At 47.3% G+C, this 22417-nt stretch overlaps 1 protein-coding gene across 4 annotated transcripts in view; it reads left to right on the forward strand.

Annotated features, from left to right (window-relative positions):
• Positions 1 to 18241, forward strand: part of MAP2K4 (mitogen-activated protein kinase kinase 4) — a 1243547-nt gene extending 1225306 nt beyond the window's left edge. For all 4 annotated transcript variants that reach the window (XM_069654511.1, XM_069654508.1, XM_069654510.1 and 1 more), the window contains one exon: positions 17416 to 18241. In XM_069654511.1, the coding sequence (XP_069510612.1) occupies positions 17416 to 17529 (114 nt within the window). In that variant the 3' untranslated portion in view covers positions 17530 to 18241. The remainder of the gene's footprint in view (positions 1 to 17415) is intronic.
• Positions 18242 to 22417: the final 4176 nt, after the last annotated feature.

Consider the following 22417-nt stretch of genomic DNA (forward strand, 5'->3'; position numbering starts at 1 on the left):
CGGAGAGTAGAGGCGGGCAGGGGTTAGATAAAGGCTATTAAAATAGTCCAGCCTGGAGAGAACCAGGGCTCTGGAGAAGGTGAGCTTCTGGGGGAAGGAGAGGAAAGGAAGAATACCTCTGAGAAGGTGCAGCTGGTAGTGTGACTTCTTAGAGACATCAGAGATGTGAGGAGAGAAGGAGAGTGTAGAGTCGAAGATGACCCCAAGGTTTTTAGCCATGCAGGTGGGAGCAGGAAGAGGGCCAAGAGAGGCCGACCAGAGAGCTGCAGGGAAGGAGGGAGTGGGTGTGCCGATGAGTAGAATCTCAGTCTTACTGGCATTAAGACAGAGATCATTGGCAGCACACCAATCCTGGATAGAAGACAGACAGTCAGAGATGATGGAAGGAGAGGAGGAGGCCGAGGGTAGCCTGAAAATGAGCTGGGTATCATCCGCATAGCACTGGAAATTGGGGCAGAGAGCGGCGATGCAGTGGGCAAGGAGTGCCAGGTTTTGGCTGAACAGCCAGGGAGAGAGGTTAAATCCCTGGGGGACACAATAGGTAGAGAAAAACATATTGGAGAGGAAGGACCCAAGTTGGACCTGGGAGGGTCGGTCGGAGAGGAAAGAAGCCAGCCTTGCCAGAGCCTGACCAGTGATACCCAGGTTATCACAGAGACAGTTGAGCAGGATGGCATGGTTGACAGTGTCAAAGGCAGAAGAGAGATCAAGCAAGATGAGGACGCACATAGTGTTAAGAGTCAAGGTTGGAGAACAGGTTTTCACGGATGTTCAGGAGAGCAGTTTCCGTGCTTCTGGCAGCTCTGAAGCCAGACTGATGGTCATGAAGACAACCAACAGATTTGTTATGGAGATTAAGCTGGGAGATGGCCAATTTCTCCAGGAGCTTGCCCAGGAAGGGAGTGATGGAGATTGGGTGATAGTTAGCCAGGCAGGAGGGGTAGGCAGAGGGGTTTCTTAAGAAGAGGGTGTACAAGGGAGTGCTTCAGGGGGGATGGGAAGACTCCAGTGGCAAAGGAGTGATTGCAGAAATCAGCCAGGGCTGGGGCCAGAGAGTCGATGTGGTCCTTGATAGTTTTGGAGGAACAGGGGTGAACCTGTTTCAACAAGACTTTCATAGATCGGACTTGTCTAGAAACCTCGTCTGCAGAGAAAAGGGGAAAGGCAGAGAAGGAGGGAGGAGGGGTGGCTACAGAAGGGCCAGAGGAGGAGCAGGGAATAGAGGGAGGGAGCCTGGGAAGGGACGGGAGAGGTAGAGACTGCGGCAGGATTGGCCAGTTCCTTGCAGATTTTAAAGAGTTCAGCCGAGTTGTTAGATGCCGCAGAGATGCAGGCTTGGATATGAGCTCTCTTCTTGGTGAGGACGGAGAGCCGGTAATGTCTTTGCAGCAGGACAGTTTGTCAGAGGATGAACATGAAGCACGCCATTTCCTCTTGGCCACCCTGCACTTGCATTTTAGGGTGACGATGTCTGAGTCATACCAGGAGTTACACTTGGCTTTGGGCTTCAGGCGGATTCTCATGACAGGGGCAAGAGTATCATATATAGAAGAGTGGAGCATGGAGAGGGCTGTGTCAGGGTGAGAGTCAGCCAAAGGGGGAGGAGGAGGTGAGAAGGTGGAGGCGAAAGCCTCAACTGACGCGCTTCATGGGTCGGATGAACGAGAAGGTGGGTGGACGTGATGGAAGTGGCTTGGCCTGAAGCGTAGGGAGGGTGAGGTGGGAGGATAGGAGAAAGTTATCACTCCAGGAGAGCGGAGTGGAGAGAGGGACAGAGGGGAAGGTCTGAGGAGATCAGAACATCGAGAGTTTGCCCTGCAGAATGAGTCGGGCTAGAGGAGGAGAATGGTGAGTGAGAGAGAGTTGCAGAGCTCGCAAAAGAGTCCAGAGGGGGGACAGGAGGCATCCAGGTGGATGTTGAAGTCTCCAAGAAGAAGGAGGAGTTGAGGCCAGAAGTGAGGAGGAGAGGTCTGCCCACTCAGAGAGGAAGAAATCAGCCCAGGTGGCTGATAGATAGTAGCCACATTAAGGGAATGGCTAGGGGAGAGAGAGAGAGAGAGAGAGAGAGAGAGAGAGAGAGCCTGCAGACGAGGCATTCAAAAGAGGAGTAGGTCTGCGTAGGAGTGACAGAGGCAGGAATCAACTCAGGGAAGATAAGGGCTACACCCCCAACAGAGCGTTTGGGCCTGGGCGCAGAGAGGATCTTGTAGCCATCAGGTAGGAGCGTGTCAAAGCTGGTGATAGAGCTGGCCGTGAACCATGTCTCAGTGATACCGAGGACATTGAGGTCAAGTTCTTCAAGAAGGCGGCAGATATCAGAGGAATGTTTGACAGCAGAGCGAGAGTTAAGAGTGGCAATGTGGAGAAGGTTGCCATCCTTGAAGGACTTCCGGGGAGGGGTACATATCAGCGGTACGCCCTGCAGAGGTGTAGAAGGAGCGGGGCAGAGACGGAGGGGGGAGGCAAGGTAGCCAAGGAAAGGGGAGGGGGGGACAGCCGGAGAAGAAAGGAAGTTGATGAGGCACGGGAAGCGTCTATCAAAGAGGTGAAGGTTGGCCTCAGGGCCTTGGACCAAGACGGTCCCATTAGAGTAAACATTAATGATGACCTTAGAGGAATGGAAGGGAGACCAGGAGGGCATCCCAATGGGTGCCACCATTAATGGGAGAAGAGGAGAAAGGAGAGAGCACAGAGACCATTTGAAGGGTCCATAAATCAGGTGAAGGCACGGCAAAGAGGATGTCGGTGAGAGTTTCCTTGGAGGAGGCACTGGTGTAGGTGTCAGCGATAGGGAGGCCTGGGTTGGAGACCAGGGTGTCCTTTTTAAACTTCTTCCTACCAGATTTGGTGAGGAGAGCAGGATAGTCAATAGAGAAGTAGTTAAAGAAGATAGGAGAGACAGAGCGCACCATAGAGTAGGTGGGAGAGGCGGGTGTGGAGAGGGGGGGAAGACAATGGCGAGAGTAGGAAGACAGGATAGCGAGCGGCAATCAAGTTGCTCAATAGGACAGACTCTCAGGGTTAAAGAGCTCACAAATGCTCAACTTTAGAACCGGTGAGAAGCCACCTAAGTTTGAGAATCCTGAAAGGGGAGAAAAAAGGCCTAGTTTTCACAGTGTAAAATTTTAAATACTGATACAGTTCGTATTACAGCACAGGGGACAGCACAGCCGTGTATAAGAGTCTGAAGGTGGGGTAGGCAGGGAGGCAAGTGGGACTAACCTGTGGAGACTGACTGGCAACTGGCGTACCCTGCGGGCACCTGCAGACACAACAGGAGCCGGATGAAGGAAATGGTACAAATCGGCAGGAACCACAAGCTCAACGAGTGTGGTAGTTGTTTTTGAGTGAGCACATGTGCGCAAAACATTTAAAAATGGAAACTAAACCATGAGAGAGGGCTCAGGAGAAGACGTTGCATCCCCCTTGGAGGCGTGCCGGAGTTGGAGGGAAAGAATCGTTACGAGAGCAAGCGGGCCGCAGAAAGGCCTTGGCCCACGAGACGATTCCTGGGCTTTCGGCTGCTTGGGGACGCAGCATTACCCTCACCGGAACCTGAAGGCGTGCAGGAGCGGAGCCGCGGGAGAAGGCAGAGAGATGTTGAGGCTGTCCAGAGTGGAAGCCAAGCGGCAGAGATGCCCTGCGTTAGCCTGAACGAAGATGCCACACAGAGCCAGTGAGTCAGCCCAAGCGAAGTGGGGACGCCTGGGCATTTTGGGATCCATGGAAAACACAATTTGAACTTTGTAAGTCCACAAAGACCGAAACGATAAGAAGACTGAGAGTCAAAAAGGCAGAATACAAATGCAAAACCCCTAAGAATGTGGGTGAATTGAATGCCGATATGTGGAAAACAAAGTGAGCATTGTAATATCGAATCAAGGTAAAGATATACAATTTTGAATGTAAAGGGGGACTGTCACACTTGGAAATGAGAAGTCCTGGTAGGTGAGTATACCAGGCAGTTGAAAGTGCATGAAAAGTCATGATAGGTCAGTGTACCAGACAAATTGCACACCTACCGAGAAGTCATAAGAAAGGACAGTGTTGATTAAACAAAGTAAGTACTTTTTAAAAGAAGGAACCCACAGGGCTGAACAGCTTTTCACCTAATATTATTATGAGTTAAGAAAAGAAACCCAGAACTGTTGGTCCAAGAGACATTTGCATCCTATTGAAGAATCCAGGGGAAGGGAACCACCCTCTGGAACACCAAGGTTCTGTTATCTGGTAGAACGTTTTTGTTGGCGCTATTATAATTTTATTTATGACACTTTCTGTAGATACCAGATTAAAGACATTTCCCTTCTCACCTTATTATTTAGTTTGTAGAGGGTCAGGATAGAACATTTTGTACACAGGCACGGCTTTTGATTTTTGACATCCTGACAAAGCAAGTTTTAGTTTTTTGGTTTTCAGGTAGGGAAATTCCTCTTAGAATAGGGTCAGAGAGGCATTTTCCCAACCCGTTTTATTTTAATTATATTGTGTTTCACTAAAACAGTTATCTAAATTGTAGTCACAATCGCATAAAAATCCCATTGAAACACATCCAATCATGTATACAAACCCAAGAATTAGTAGGATCTTGATAGATATCTAAATGATTCTCTGCTTCATCAATTTAGGAGTCTTTACTGGCTTGTATTCGGTGGTACCCAAAAAAAAACAAATGAGAAAATAAGGTGGAGAGACCATTTTATTTTTTGGTTAAATGTATGCGAGATTTTTGCACATTTTTATTAAAAATATAGTTGTGGGGTAGGGAGAAGGTATAACTTAATGTAGGGGGAAGTGGCGATGGTGCAGGGGGTCTCCATACACTTTATTTAAAAAGAAAAGTGCTAAAAGACCAAAAACATTTTGATAATTCGACCCAAAAAAACTCTTTTCCACCTCCTATCTTTTTCTGCTTTTTTCACGTTGGTCCTTGTATTCCTCATCATCAGTCCCTTCTTTTCATTAAATCAGGTGACTCTCTATATGCCTCCATACTGTATAAAGTGCTATGTGCATTGATGTTGAGTCAATGCTAAGACAGTAATTCCAAAGGTCCTGAGTTTTGATAGCTTCACAAGAGTGTACATATTTGCCCATAATGCACATCTATAATGATCCCAGTTTTACATATTCTGTAAACACGTGTTTAGTTGTTTCCAACGTGGTGGGCATCTTACAAATATGACAGAATCTAGCCACATGTGTCAGTTTGAATTGAAAACTGCAGATTTCCAATCATGGTAGCTGGTTTGTGCGTAGTAAGAACCTCAGCCTTCGCACTGCCGGTTCCGGGCAGTGGATTAGGTAAACAGTTTTCTCTTGTAGCGGAGTGCTACAGAGGTCATGCTCACTTAGCTCTTGAGCTTAGAACAATGTGAATAATTGTAAGTCCAGCCCCATCTATCCAGCCTTCTTTTAAATGCATCCTTCAATGCCTCATAGATCTTTACCATTTCAAAATTCGGAACCCAACTTATAATATCAAAAAGTTTATTATTCAGGTCCTTGAAACTCCTGCCCCCCAATGACCGACTCAACCTCACAATTTTCACCAATAATGGGCATATTGGGGAAACCCTAGATTTAATATAGAGTTCCCCTCTCTTTTTCAGAGCTTGGCCTCTCAGCGAGGTCAAGCCTAACTCTAGGCGCAAATATTCCATGGGGTGGACGGAGGCAGAGCCAAAACCTTGCGCCTGAAAAAGCCTTCTAATTTTATTATCCAGCAGAAGTCCTTCTTGGCCAGGGCCTTAAGGCCGTAGAGTATGGTGGGGCAAAAGCACTGCTTATATAAAACCAGAATTCTTTCTAATGGGTAGCCCGCAAATTGCCCTGTGAATTATGCACCAAGTACGTAAGCTGCCACGCTTTCCTAGCGTTGGTTTATTTTATGTCTGTTTTTGTTAATAACTCTTTAACCAAAAACATGACAACTTTGTGTCCGGCTTTCATTTCTGACCCTTCACAATAACTTCAGCACCAAGGCTTTTCACAGCAGTGTTCTTGATGGTGGCAGTATCTGTGCACACATACCTAGATGACTGGCTAAGAATGATGAATACAGACACTCAGAGGAACATCACATGTAACACAATGAGGTATGCGATTATCGGTTTGAGGATGGTGGCATCATGAATGTGCCCGGTGCTAAAAGCCCAATGACAGAGCTACACAAGCTCATTCTTTGACACTCATTCCAGAAATCATACCAATTTGTTTTAAAAGGATTAATATTAGGCTACAAATCCGTCAGAGGCACCCTGTTTCAGAAAGGCACGCCCCTCACTCCTAATTCCCCATTTTGTATTACAGATAGCAGTTGATGTTTGAGGCAGTTCCTTCCTGGTTCCATAGTTCCATAGGTAACAGATCACACTTGTGCATATGATAATCCCAGACAGCCTCTCTAAGACATTCTAATGGAATCCTCCTTCCCACAGATTCCTCACAGTGATATTCTCTCTCCAGCGCCAGCTGTGTACGGAGCATTTTTCACCATGATGTGCATGGCCAGTATATAGGGAGCCCCTGCACCACATAAGCTCATTTCTTTTTTTCCAGAACACTCAATACGCTTTGGGAATGCCACTTAGCTTTGCTAATTTGTGACTGCTTCATTCACTCTCAACCCCGGGAAGGTCTTGGGCTTTAAGCCCTCTGCGAATTGCAGGAGACACACCCATTTCTTTGACAACCACAGGATCAGCCTATTTTGTTTGGGGGAAGAACATAATCCACAGAAGTGCGAATCATGTCAATCTATGCAACCAAAGGATCACAATATTATTCACCTTTTGCTACACGGATGGAAAGAGAAGTCCTTCAAAGTCTCTGGACATGGAGCAGAGAAAGGAAAATCATCACTCTCCGGTCCTAAAGGACATGAAGAAGCACTGAACGAGATCCCTCTCTGCATGCAACTCTTCAACGCGTTGTTCTTCTTTTTCGTCGAAGAGAGTAGCCACCATTCCAGGGACGACTCGTAGGAATCTGCCCACCAGGTAACGTTTTTCATTCAATCTTCCACCTCAGAGTATGCTACGGTTTCTTTTTCCAAAGCCCTGCCACTGATGGCTTCTGCCTCAGTGCAGGTAGGGACCGCAGGACTTGCAGCACTTGGAAAAACCAGCAAGGATTCCTTGTGAGACTGTGACCATATGCCTACGGGCTTGGCCCCCGCTTCAGCAGACACTAATCTAACCCATCACTGTGCTGGTCTGCCAGGGACATCAAGCTCTTGCTGCCAGCTCGCCTTGGTGATGCCTGTGCTGACCAGGAGTATGTCCCACTTCTGTTGTGCAGGTTTATGTAAAAGGTTTCTGACATTTTGATGAGAAGGTAGAATTTTATATGGAGCCCCATTACTCCAGAGGGACAGGAAAATTACCTGAAAAGTTCTACAGTGAGGGAGATGGCTTGCTGGACCTGGCCTCAAACCTGCCGGTCAGCTGCCTCAACACATTCCCGGAGCTGGGCACCCTTCCAGTGCTAACTTTGGGTGAAATCTCATGCTTCTTTTCAGATGATGACATCGAAGGTGGTGGAAACTCTGTGGTTATTAGCACCTACCAGACCCAGAGTTCAGTTCAATCCAACCAACATCCTGAATGGAGGTCCCTAGATTGAGACCCTGATTCCCTTCAAACTGGCAGTGGAGGCTCCAGTAGTCCACGCCTGCTGTGGGCCATTACTTTGCAAAGAAGCATCACCCGCCACCCTCTGATCTGGCTTACCTTTCCGTACATGCATCCCCTTAAAGTTTTGTGGTGCAGATTGTGATGGCCAACCTCAAATCCACCTCTTCTCCTCTTTGCCTCCTTACTGGTAGAGGAAGCGATTGGATGCTTGGGGTGCAAGATATTTGCTATTTGCAGCCTTGCCCTGAGAGCATTAAATGCTTCTTGTGCCTTTGGTAAATTCTCGTTTGGCCACTGGAGAAAGGGTCTCTGAAGCAGCAGAGAATCTCATGGTTGGAGAGAATAAGGAGGGCTTCAATGCCCTGGTAAGCGATGGCAAAGTAGAAATGTGTCAGATCTTGCATTCAAGTCTTGGCCTGGCAGACTGCGAGGCACTCTTGAAGGAGAACCATACCATTTGATGGACATGACCTGTTTGGAGAATAGGCTGATGACTCCTTTAAAAAACCCCAGGTGGCTAAAGCCACTGTAAAACCTACCTGTCCAACAGCTTTCTACTCCTGCCGCAAGAGGCTCTGGTTTTCACGCCTTTTCCTCCAATGCCCGCCTTGGTAGGGGACAGACGAGTTGTTTGCATCTCTCCTGAATAGCAAGTGCCCCAATTTGCCTCGTGGGCAGGTCAGGGGTCACTGGGAGACATCTTCCAGATCTGCTGGCACGGCCGCAGGTGTTACACGTTCCCGCCCACCCCTCTGCTCCAGCAAGACACTAAGCAGGTTCTGGGCTTCCATGGGCTGCAGCATCATCCTGGTTGACCCCCACTAGCCTTTGAGATCCTGGTTTTGGGATCTGCTGCAGTTGTTCCCCCAGGGCCCCCTCCATCTTCCCATCCCGTGCTGGGGCTTCCTGACGCAGCAGGGCATAGCAGTGGAAGATCCAGGCCCAGCCAAACTGGCCCTGGGGTCTTGGCTCCTGATCAGCTGAGGCTTCAGCATGCTTAATTTTCAGATGAACTCTGGGACATCATTCAGCAGGCAAGGAGGCCCTACACTGTGCCTGTATAATAGCAAATGGACTAGGTTCTGCCATTGGTCTTGTGACAGGGATCTGTACCCTGTCAGCTATCCTCTGGGTGACATGCTGGCTTTTTCAGCACACCTGGCCCATTCTGGATTTCAGGTGGATACTTGCAGCACTATTTGGCAGCCATCGGGGCTTACAAGAATTAGTTTTCAGCAGCCAACCCAGTGGTTAAGGCCCACTTTCATGGGTTGTCTGTGCTTTTTCCTCCGGTGCATAGGCCACATCCGGTCTGGGACCTCAATGTGGTTCTTGAGGCTTTGAAACTCAAGCCTTTCGAGCCGATGGCCTCGGTGGACATCCGCTTGGTGACGCTGAAGACAGTTTTATTGGTGGCTCGCAGGGTTAATGAGCTGCAGACGTTGTCTTCGTGACCCTATCACCACGTTTCACAATGATAAGGTCATCTTGCGCACTCACCCAAACTTCTTGCCAAAGGTTCAATGTTCTATCATTTATAGTCAGTTTGTTTATTAACCTTGTACGGCTGCATAAATCATTTGTCTGTACGAATGTCTTTTGTCTGTGATTAATTCCAGTGTAACTATAACTCAGTTTATGGGAATGAAATATAAAATTATACAATTGAACAGAGTTAAATGCCAGTAAAGAGAGTTTTAAAAAAAAAAGATAGCTCAGATAAAGCTATTAGTGTTATGATAGAGTGGTGGGGATCAGGGGAAAAACATCTAAAGGAGAGAGAGAGGAGGAGGGGTCAGAGCAGCCAAGCAATAGAGCAGAAGTGCTGAAGAGAATAACAAAAAGGAGTTGGGGAAGCAACAACTGAAGTACAGAACAACATTGAGAAAGAAGTGGAAAGTACAAAATAGGAGGGGAAGAGAAGGTGAAAGAGCAGTCAAAAGGGGAGGATAGAGAGAGCGCTTTTCTAAAGCATGATATATTGTCAGGGAGGAAGCCACTAGTAGTTAACAGAACATTTTGTCGAGGGCAAAGGCGGCAGCTGAAAATCTGAGGAAATTCCTTATTTAGTGAGGGAGACTGACACTGGACAGTCTCCAGAGATTCCAGAAGGGGTTAAGCAAAATAACCCAAACACCCAACTTTATTCCGAAATGTGCTTTGCCTGAATTGATCAGACAGATTCTGTGTCAAGTGACTCCATTTTCCTTTGACTGGTCTGACATGGAACCTCCTCCTTCATCAGTAAAGAAGAAATGTGATCTGTTGTGTACTGTTCTATGGTAAGGTCTCCTTTATACCCTTGGTTAGTGCAGTCAACAGTACTGTTATTCAACACCTCGGACTGCTTTGACGGGCCCTTTAACTGCATCTTCTGCTCTTTAGAATCTCCTTCAGCCTAGCAGTGCTAATGCTGTACTTGGTTTTCCCAAATTCCTTCAGTATTGGCTTCCAGAAAATGGCCTTGCTTATTTTCCGATAACCCAGAACCATACACGTCGGTTCATAATCAGTCTGCAAAGTTATCCCCACATTACTTCCACACTGAAGGCACTCTGGTTGCTTTCATTAAAGTAAATGTCCCAATTTAAAGCAATGTTATAACATATAAAGGTCTGCACAGTCACTACTTATCAAGGTCTTCCAGTCCTACTGGCCACTCGAACATCTATCATCAACATTCCTCAATCTGCTCACCATCTTCACCACTAGATGTAACAGATTTTATGGGTATTTGCTTCCCGTAAAAATGGAAGTAGAAATCCCCAATCTTCACACAACATTCTAGACTCCTATCTTCCTTGCTGTCTGCAGTTCAGAAGCACTACAACTCTCTGTACTCTACTCTCACTGCTCCCTGTTCTACCACCATCAGCTTGCTTAAGAATGGGTAGACTGTTAAAACACACCCCATATGTTCATCTTTGAAATGGAAAGACTTGGTATCTTTCCCCTAAAACAAGGCTTATGCAAAAAATATATGAATACAATTGGACTAAAGATTAGGTTGGTTCAATAAAACGTACCTGTGAAGTGGCGGAAGATCCTGTCCTTGTGGGTTTATGGATTTTGTACCCACAATAAAGGATGTTCCTCTTGTGGGGATCAGGAAACAAAGGCTTCTGGGCATTTCTTCATAAAATACTACTGTGCAGAGTATAACAGCGTGACTGATACCAAGTGTATCAGGGATATCAGTTTGATCCCTTTCTGCTTAAAAGCATGCATTGTTTCTTCAGCTCTACACCCTCCATGCTCTTTTGGTAATAATGCTCAGGTGATAATAATGTATTGAAATATGGGGATCTGCATAAGCGAATGAAAGATAAGAATTATACTTTCCCACAATGCTCTATCCTTGATTACGTCTCTTATGAAGTAATTTGTCTTCTGTTCACAGCGTTTTTTGAAGAAAGTTGTAAGCTGTGAGGTGGGTTATATTATGGCATGGTGTGCTCCTAACGATCTCTGCAGTAATGCCAGTAAGACGGAGATCCTTCTCATTGGGACCCCAGCTCCCTCCTTCCCTCCTACTCTCTGGCCGCCCTCCATGAGCCCCCTCCCCTCACCCTCTTGTGAGGAAAAAAGCCTTGGTTTCCTCTTCTAGTCCTCTCTCTCCTTCTCTCCTCACATCACAGACCATGCCAAGAAGGCCCACTTCCAGCTCCTCTGAGGCATTCTCCCTTTCCTCACCTTCCCTCAGAAACTCAGTGGGCCTCATTACGAGTTTGCCGGTCCGGACTCTTAATGTTGCCGGTATAACCATACCGGCACTGTTTCCACAGTCGCCAAATTATGTCCTACTAACCCAGAAATACCACCACCATAAACCGCAAGGCACCTGTAAACTTGGCCTGCATGGAAACCCCCCGTTACCGGCAATACGTAACACCGCGAGCATTACGAGAATCACTGACATGGAAACACTGCCACAAAAATAGCGCAAAATCCATGAACACAGTGGCGGTATCGCCGCCACCGCGAACATGACGTTAAACAGTGCTGGTGAGCTGAATCAGGCCACATGTGCACCAAATGAGCCCAGCTGGACCCAGCAGGCCACTGGGAGCCTACAAAAGGGCCACACCCAGGCCAACTCCAAACAGAACTATGCAGGCAAAAGCTCTAGCAGCATTGGGACTGGGGCTATTGAACCACAGGCAGCAATGCACATGATGGCAGTAATGGTGCAGAGGATAAGGAGGAGGAGGTGCGGTCTGGAAATTAGCAAACCCAGTACCCATGCCAAACCCTTTTGTCCAGCCGGCACGACCCTGCAGGCAGCCTGCAATACCACGCATCAGGGCCTCACTCTGGAACCTGACCCCAGGACAGATCCACACATTATACCCGCTGGACCGTCCAACAATCATGTACATCACCAACATGATAGAGGACGACATCAGCAGCCACATTGACATCACCACTGCCACCCCCACCCCCCTCCCCCTCCTGAAGTTGGTGTCGGTACTGCGTTTTCTTGGCACCGGAACTTATCAGCACACAGTTGGTGAGCTGCACGGGCTCTCACAACCCTGTTTCTCAAAAATGTTGGTACAGGTACTGGATGCCCTGTTGCGCCATGTGTCGGAACATAGCCCTACCCTGTACCCTTGCCCAGGTCATTGCCACCAAGTTGGCCTCCCATGCCATTGCAGGCATGCCAAATTGCATAGGTGCATTAGACTGCATAGAGTTGACAGTACCACGTGCTATCAAGATGGTGTACCGCAATAGGAAACTGTACCACTCACTGAATGTACATATGGTATGTGATGCCGGACAAGTGATAACACATTGCTGCGCACGTTTCCTGGGATCAACACGTGACTCAATGGTTCTGTGGAATTCGACATTGACACGGTACATGGAACGCTACGCTGGACAAAGCACATGGCTATTGAGTGATTACAACTGCCAATGCACAGGCCCTGTGGAAGGGGGGTGTGTGTGTCCAGGGCAATGACCTATGTGAGTGGGCTGCTGCGACTGCACATGCATCACCCCCCTAACCCCCATGTAGTGAACAGTCAGCACAATCCACACATCACAAAGCTACACATGACAGGTTGCCACAGTGTGCCCGTACACACCCTGCTACATGAGACACACAACCGATACTACCACAGGCCCATACAACTGGAGCCACTCAATACATCCACCCACACTATGCACTACTGCCCCCCCAATACACATGATGCCTGCACATGAGACATCCTGCATCGACAACATCATCAGTCAATTGATTGACTCTGCCATGTGTGTACATCACTGCACAATGCCATACTTAACAACCACTATTTCCCGCAGGGGCAACTACATATGCACATCAATTCGTTGGTCAATCTCCAGATGCCAACGTCGACAACAATGACCCAGGAATGGTAATCGCCCACCGGTCCAACCACTGCTTGGCACATGTGGATGAATGATCAATGACACAAGATTGCACTGTATCTGATGAAGACATGATACAACAAACACTGACATGTCCCCCCCATATCTACATCCCATGTAGGTGATGCTGGATATACACTCACGCCATGGCTGATGACGCCTGTACGGAGGGCAAGGAACAGGCATGAGGAGGCGTACAACAGGGCACAAGTCCGCACACGTGGCATGATTGAGAGGACATTTGGACTACTGAAGGCCCGGTTCCGCTCCTTGAGCAGATCTGGTGGATCACTGCTCTACAGCCCAGTGAAGACGGGCAAAATTACGCTTGTTTGTGCCATGCTGCACAATCTGTGTTTGCGCAGGAACATTCAGCTGCCCCCAGACACAGACGACGATGATGATGATGATGATGATGATGATGATGATGATGATGATGGTGATGAAGATGCGGATGGGGATGGGATGGCTCCACCTCCTCCTGGGGGTGCACAAGATGGCCAACGAGCACGGGATACACTAATTCGTATTTACTTTTGAGAGACTGCACATTGACAGCATTGCATGGATATGACGATGCCAGTTAATAAATGGACTGCAAATGAAATGATGGATGTCCACTCATAAATGATTTTCTCAATGATAATATATTTTTAACATAACAGGGAAGAACGTGCATTGGGTAGGGAAGCTGTACACCTGTGCCCAGCCACCACCCAAACGTACCAACCCCCAACCAGGCCCCAAATTACTAACCCCCTAATGGACCTCCCCACCACCCAAACGTACCTACCCCCAACCAGGCCCCAAATTACTAACCCCCTAATGGACCTCCCCAATCACCCAAACGTACCCACCTGCTTACACCCTCTTGTCCATGTATGTGTCCTGCACTGCCAAATGCACATGGCATCATTTGCGTAGGCGCTTCTGCGCATGGGCATCCTTGCCTGAGGGCCCTGTTAGGCGACTTGAGCGCCTCCGTGGGCTGGCAGAGGTGGAGCTGGATGGGGTGGTGCTTGTGGATGGCACTGTTGCTGGCATAGTTGGCAAACGTCCCAGATATGCCTGCTGGGCAAGCAACATGGACTCCGCTATGCTGGTCGTGTTGTTGTTGCCCTCCCAGACATGGCGTGCCAGGGTCACAATGGTGGTGGCAAAGCATCCAATTGACCTGGAGAGCTGACGCACAGATGCACTATAACTCTCCCTCTGCAGCCTGGCCTCCTCCTGCTGCAGCCTGGACTCCTCCAGCTGCCTTTCTACTAGCTTGGTAAGGGTGGCCTGCTGATCCTCCATCCGCTGCATGCGAGCATTAAGCTTAGCCATGGAGGGGGTTGGTGACCTCATTGGACTATGTAGTGATGGTGGGCTGAACTGGAGGTCTTGGAGGGATGACAGGTCATCCAGGTTGGGCACCTCCCCATGTGGCCCTACATCAGCCTGTAGTGCTGGGGCACTATTGTCACTGCCTGCAGCCTCCTCCGCAGTGCAGATGTTTTCAGGGGTGGGTTCTGTGGGCATGATGGGTGGGCGTGGCACCTGTGTAGCAGCAGGTAGCGTGGGGATGGTGGTGTTGGCTGGTACATCCATACCAGATGCAGCTGGTGGCTGAGTTGCTGAGCAGCTTGCGTCTTCCTCCTGGGCAGAGGTGCTGGGTCACCCATGTGCAGGTGCCTCGCCTGTTGGTCATTGTCACTATCACTTGAAATGGCTGTGGGGACACAGAGGGTATGCTATTTGTTGTGTGGTGGTACCTGATGGGTCCATCACATGCATCAGACAGGTTGATCAGTGACCATTTGCGTTTACACGCATCTGACTGTTGATGGCCATGTATTGTTGAGGTGTTGCTTATCGTCTGGGTCATGGATTGGTCCTTTGGGGTTCTCCTGCACTGACTGGGGGGGATTGTCAATGGGTCCTTTGGGGCACTCCTGCACTGACTGTAGGGGGGGTTGTCAATGGGTCCTTTGGGGCACTGCTGCACTGACTGGGGAGGGGGTTATCAATGGGTCCTTTGGGGCACTCCTGCACTGACTGGGGGGGGGGTTGTCAATGGGTCCTTTGGGGCACTCCTAGCCTCAACAAGTACTCATATGGCAGTGAAATGTGTGCACTTACCAGCATCTGCAGGTGGGCTCACTCCTGCCTCAGCATCGCCAATTCCATGGATTGCCTCAAGGAGGAGGACACTGCAGCAGCGCTCCTCCCATGTCAGCAGTCTCAGTGGTGAAGCAGGCTCTCCACCTGTACCACTGCTGGGCTGCCGGTGTGCAGCAATTAAGTTTCGCACCCTCAGTCTGAGGTCGTCCCACCTCTTGTGGCAGTCCTTCATGCTCTGTGTTGTGACGCCGAAAGCTGTGCACTTGCGCAGCTTCTTCCCACACCTCCTTTCTACGCTGCTGGGTTGCACGGCGTTGGTCAGCGCTGAACAGCATTTCGGCATTCTGCACAATGTGGTCCACTAGTACAGTGAGCTCCGCCTCCTGAAGCGCTGTTTGCGCTGTCTCTGTGCAGGGATCCTGGCTGCCATGGGTGGTGTTCCTTTTTAGCTTCTCAGTGTGGAGATTTAGCCTGTGCTGACTCTGATTGGCAGTTGATTGTGGGTTATATAATGGCCGGTTCTCTCGTTCCGGTTTTCGCGGTCATGGTATTTCCGCTTCCGTGTCTGTGAGGACGGCGTGGACACGGTTTTTACACTGCTTGTGGGGCCGGTATGTCCATTTCCGTGGATGTTTACGTGGTGACGGTGACACCGTCCGTGTGGTGCGCGCGACCGACAGACCGTAATCGGCCGCTCTTTCCGCAACCTTGCACACGCAGAAACTGTATCACCGTCGTCACGGAATCACTGCATTCCGGACCGGCGAACTTGTAATGAGGCCCAATGTCTCCAGAGCTCTGGCCCTCTGTAGGCTGGACTACTGCAACAGTCTCTTCCTCACTTTGCCTAAATACTCCCTTTGCCCCTTCAACTAATCCAGAATAAGCCTGCAGGACTTATCCTTGGCCGCATCTCTCCAGCCCTAAAATATCTCCATTGGCTCCTGGTTGATTCAGGGATCAAGTTCCAGACTCTCTGCATAATCAATCCACAAGGCTTTCTGGGGCCTGGTACCACGCTCCATCCAATTCTATTTACCTAAATACCTCCCTGCTAGAGCCCTCCAGTCTTCGTGCTCCAACTCTCTGCAGATAAGATGCTTTTCCAAGCAGAGAGTGGGGGGTAGATGTCTCTGTTCCGCAGGTGTCTCCCTCTGGAATGGCCTCCTTGCCCCTCTCGGACTTGAGCTGGATCTCCTTAAGTTCCGGAAGCTTCTCATGACCCTCCCATTCTCTTCCTCCTTCCTTCTCCCCCTCTGTAGCTAATGTCCCCCTGGGCCTCATTTTTAATTGCTGCCTGGCTCCTTTGGATTCTTACAGGGTACCAGGCCCTTCTCGACCAGTCTACCCCAGCACTTGGTCTCCCCTGACCACTCCCCCCCCCCCCCTTACCTGCACTTGCCCTACCGGGCTCCCTCCCCATCACTAGCCTGGCTGGGCCTGCACCCCTATTGAGCCCTTCCAGCCCCTTCCCCGCACTTAGCACGTGGTCCTTCTTTCCCTTGTGCACTCTGCATTTTATTTATTGGACATTTGTATGGCGCCTATACACAAGGTTTTACATTCCCCTGGCACTTGTCCACCTGGCCTCCCCGTAGCACTCTGTATACCATGATGGAGCCACTTGGTGGAGACTTGTATAAGTGTTCTTGGGGATGACCTCACAGGTAAGTGTAATTTCTGATTCTGAGCCACTTTCTCTACTACACCTCTTCCCCTACTTCCATTGCTCCAGTGAAGGAGTTGTTGTGTCCTCATAAATGCGCTAATCTGTTGAACCATGGCTCTTATTCTTGTAAACTGTCCCAATATTGGGGTAGGGTTTCAATTGCTCAGGCCCTTCTTGATGAACTTTACCAAATATTAAAATGTCTTCCCTGTTACTGAATTGCTAGATTAACTTAATTTGACTTTCTTTGTACAAATCGTATTTTGTTTACCACTGATGTGGTAAAAGTGTTTGTAATGCACTCCAGAAAAACTGTTTTTAGAGAGGAAGATATATACATGACATATCTATTATCGTAGCAGCATGATGCTAGCCGTTTGGCACAAATCCCTATGACTACATACCAATCCTTCTGAAAGTTGCAAAACTAATCAACATTGAATTCAGATTAACGACCGAGCTTGAACTTTGACAAATATAGTATAGAATAATAATGTATCGAACAGGAATTTTGATAATATTTAAATCGTCGTTTTTTATTTGTATTCTGTTAATAGAGGAATATCGTTTTTATGTAATACAAAAAATGTTCTGCTTTTGTTCCAGAAACATACCTTTATCTTGATGTATGAAGAGCGTGCAGTGGATGTTGCAACATATGTGTGTAGAATCTTGGATCAAATGCCAACAACACCCAGCTCTCCTATGTATGTCGATTGACATTGCTGCTACATAAAACTGTCTAAAAAAAGGGCTGAGTGAAAAACAGGATGTACAAAATTTTCATCACACGTTGCAGTGTTTTCAAACCTCGCCCAGACACCATGTGCAATAAGATTGGTGTTTATTACCATCATGTTGGTATGCTTTTGTCACATATTAAATACATCCCTGTAATACATGGATCACAGTGTTCGTGCTGGTCATGAAGAAGACCTCATCCTCCTCTTTTGTGGACATATTCAAGACACGTGGAACTCAGTACAGTTTACTTTGTTGTCTTTGAGTGGGTAACACCCACGATATGATTGGTAGACTCTTAACCACGGAGACATCACAACCGTCTACTGGAAAGATTTTCTGTCAAACGCTTCCAAATGTCGTTGCAAAGACAAAGCAAATTCTAGCCATTGTATGTATGGACATCAATATGAATTTTGCTTTCTGCAATATGAAATTGCATAATCAACCAGTTACATTTTCTGCGGAAACTTGCAAGGCAAAGGACATTTTTTCCTTCATGATGTGCAATAGATATGCTGATTGAAATTCTGTTGCTGTATAGTCTTTCTATGGTTTTGGGACAGTGTCACAGTTGATTTTTAAAAGAAAAGTATCATGCTAAGTATAGTGAAAATGTTTTATCCCTTCACCCTCCAAGAATGCCGCATTGGAAGAAGCTAACATTAAAATATTAAAAGATGGAATGTTATATATTTTCTTCATTTTGTCTGCTGTTTGTTTGAAGTCCTTGAATTCTAGGGATTGATGACGTGCTGGGCATTGCTTTTAATATGCTAATAGCCCAAATTTGAAGTACCAGCTACTCATGCTGGTTGGAGTTTCATTTTTGTCTTGTGCATTCACTGATAATAGCAAGAATCATACTTGTTGCGCTATCTTCTTGAAACATCTTTCTCTACACCAATCTTAAACTTCTCACAAATAATGAAGCATACATCTACATGCCTGATTTTTTTTATTTGACAAGCACTCACGATTTGTGTCCCTTTAACCATTACCAAGGGGATCATAGGTCTTAGTTTACACACTTTGGTCACTACATAACCATTTCATAACTTATGGTATTCTCCTGATGTAGCTTGTCCAAAACTGAAACACTTATTTTCAAATACAGAGATCGTTTGATCCAAAATAGAAAAATTAAAGCAAATTCCCACTCTTCCAAAGGTAATGGAGCATGATGATGTTTTTTTATTAAAACAGTTGGATTTAAATCCATGTGGTATTGTGCAGTTGCAAAGCTATTTTGTGTTATTTGCTATTGAGAGTGTGTGAAGTGACACTAGCCGTCATGTGGTATCAGCAATACCCAAGTATTTGTGACCACATAGATGAGACGTGTAATAATCTCCTTACATTCTTCACAGCATTCTGTTCATAATTTGGTAATAGTATTTTAAAAATACATATAATGGATGGTGTTTTTGTTTCTGGTTGCTTTATTACTAACGGTCAGAATAATATTAAAATAAGACTTAAGACTGACATGTATTTTTTAAAAAAACTGCAGGCCTGCGTCACGTCCCTTGTGCACTTTGAAAATGGGACACTGTGGATGCTATACCACCTTAAACTTATTGAAAATTACTTAACATGATTCTTCGTCCCCTAAGTTAACCTTGCTCATTTGTCATAAGTAAAGGACGAAGACTTGGTGATCCCTGGGGTCAACAGCTGGAGACTTTCACTGCCGATACAGAATACACCAGAAGCACTTTTCAAGTGCATGTTATTCCTTTCTCGTTTAAAAAAATGAATGTGCTTTTTTTTTTTGTATCCAGTATTTCTTATGGATACCATCTCCTATGCAAATTCTTTATCTTCGAAGTCCAGCTGCCATGCTTGGACCATGGCAACTGTAATCCACAGACACACAGTGCTTGGTGGTGCCATTCACGCCCACGGGAAGGCATGGGCGCCTGGTCGTGACACTCCGCTGAAGTGATGCTTCCTCGAATATGGGTAACAACCCCCTGCTACATGCCCAGGAGTTACTTCTCCAGCGCAACAGTAATGGAACTTCGGAATGCCTTCAGAGTCTTGGACTCCAACTGTCATGCAGGTTGAGAATTCTTTTTTATCTTTTTGAATTTGAGTGGTTTTTCTGTAAATGGTTTTCATCAACATGAGTAAAAAGCCTCTGACAAGTGCGCAACGACTTTCTATCATGGACACTTGTGACATCTGTATATGGTGTCTGTAGACTCATCACAACAGAAACAAAATGTAAGCCTAGTCAGGGTCTGACAAGAATCAGGGCTTTATGTAGGATAGATTGTAAATATCCCAAGCAAGGTACACCATCCAGGGCCTAAGGGTTCTGTGGAACTGGATCAGGCCCATCTAAAGAAAATGTAGCTGCTTTGGCTGCTTCTAGGCCCAAAGATGAAAGTAAAACATCTCTCTGAAAGAGTGTGTCCAAGTTACTAAACGATGCAAATAACTAACTAAAAACACAGGTAAAACCCAACTTTGTAAAGAAACGCAGAATGTTCAAGCTGTTGGTATACGAGCAGGAGCGTTCAGGAACTCAGTTGGCACAATGTCATTGTTCAAGAACATGCCTTATGAGGGAAGAGGGGCTTAAAAGTCAGTGCTGCTCATTTTTGTGTGGACGCAATATAAAAAGATTTGTAAAATCTTTTACTCATCTTCCTTATCTTACCCCCCATTTTCATTCATTTGTATGACATAGAGGAGGGGTGCATTGCAACTTGCGTTTCCGCCGCCTCTCGTCATCTCTGCCATACAAATGCTCAAGCATTTGCACCGCCATGGACTTTCATGCATGTGCATATTCTGGAGAACCCTATGGGGTCTGCCAGCTTCATGACATCTTTCCTGGAGTTTCTCCGCTGACAGGGGTCAACGAGATAATCATCCCGGCTCTTGACCTGAGGCCTCTAAGGCTACCAGTGCATGCACCAAGGCGTCTTCGATTCCTACTAGTTTGAAAGTCGAGGGGCCGGCTGGTCGTACGACCGGATGTCGGTCTGAAGGGCGCGACTTCTCCAATAACAGGCACAGGCCTGAGAGGGCACCTAAAAGCAACTAGACTACCAGGCAGAAGCCTGTGTGTGTAAGGCCACCTACGCCTCCTCTCCCACACCACCGCCTCCAGTACAGCTGCCTCTTCAGCCAGTTCAGGCAGCTCTGACTCTTACACAGCCAAAGAGTGCTCAGACACTGGCTCCCACTTAGAGATCCTCTAGCAAGGGATTTATCTCAGTTTAAAGCCATCTCCTACATGCCAAGACTCTGGCGAACAGTACGAGGAGGATATGCCATCCTTGGCCACGGCATTGCATGATCGCATGGAGGGGTTGGTGCTTTTCTTGGGGTCCTGGCACCTCAACAGTTACAACCGGAAGGTTGTTTTAGGCAGGAATGTTATCTTTAAGGGTGACTAATCATTCTCGCATTACAATGCAGAAGTATTTGTTAGAAGTGGCAAAAATGTTGTAGGTAAAACCACTCTACTCCATCAGTAAATAAGGGTCTAGACATCTGGTTGAGACATCTAAGTGTGAAACTATCCCATTATCTTCATGTCCACAGCTGCATTCCATGGTGGTAGCAGCAGCATCATTTAATTCCAAACCTTCTTACAGGTCATCTTCCTCAGTACCTTCAGCAGATTCTTGTCTATTTAAAGGTGCTAAGCTACTTGAATCATTCAGTAAAAAGATTTATCTGAACGTTGGTTTACACCTCAGTCAGGCTAATGCTGAGGCTTTATTGGTGACTGCCAGTCAAAAGCTGTGGAGTGAAATCAGAGACTTCCACACAGACTTGCCAATAGAGCATGACGTGGCATTCAAAGCTGGGTTGGCAAAGGCAAAAGCTTTTGTGCAGGACATGCTGAAATCTTTTAGCGCATCTGACCCCGCCCTGCTCAAGGAACTCTGTGCTACACTGAGACGACTGATCACCACTGCCAAGGAAAACATTTGTTACCAACACATCATATCCAAGGCCAATGAAAAAGCCGCCAAGCACTACATCAACCCTCTGCCCGACCCACCTATACCGCACACCATCTAGAAAGCCACTGCCATCAACTCTTTCTTCATCAATAAGATCTGCCTACACAGACACACCAATGCTACAACTGACGGCTTAATGTCCGTCCCATCTAGCAAAACCATAACCACCTGGTCAACTTTCAAGACACTCAATATGGAAGGCCTTACTGCATTCTAGCATCCCTCAAGGTCACAGCATATGCAGAGGATATCCTCCCTGCCGCTGTACTCAAGACACTTCTGACTGGAGCACTCCTCCCTTACCTCACAATCATCAACAGCTCTCAAGGCACCTTCCCCTTGACCCTCAAGAATGGACAAATACTAAACCCTGACGACCTCAGCAAATACTGCCCCATAACCCATCTTTCCTTCCTAGGTAAGATCCTTGAGAAATGAGTAGCCACGCAACTCCTCCAACACATTGAATCCGTCAACCTCCTTCAGTCCTACCAATCTGGCTTTTGTGTTAAATTAGATGATGTCATCACTCCTTATCCTGGGGAAACCTCTCCCCATGTGGCCAGGGGATGGAAGCCACTACCTGATCTCACCCTGGTGGCGGCTATATGAGGGAGGATCATGTGGGTGGGGGTGGTGGCCCTCAGAGGGATGATACATTATCGGATGATACATGGTATTCCCCTTTCTCTTCTAGGGATACCCCTTTCATTTCCGATGCCTTTATCGGTTATTGTGCCGATTTCCCTACTGGTAACACCTTCCAATACTCTATACACAAGACACCAAGAACTGCATATAACTCCCATCTAAAAATCCTGGCACGTGGAGGCTGAATCGATGAATGCAGATAACCAGGGATGAGAAGCACCAGAGAC

Source organism: Ambystoma mexicanum, chromosome 3q (genome assembly GCF_040938575.1).
Source record: "Ambystoma mexicanum isolate Mex_15411 chromosome 3q, UKY_AmexF1_1, whole genome shotgun sequence".
Lineage (NCBI taxonomy): Eukaryota > Metazoa > Chordata > Amphibia > Caudata > Ambystomatidae > Ambystoma > Ambystoma mexicanum.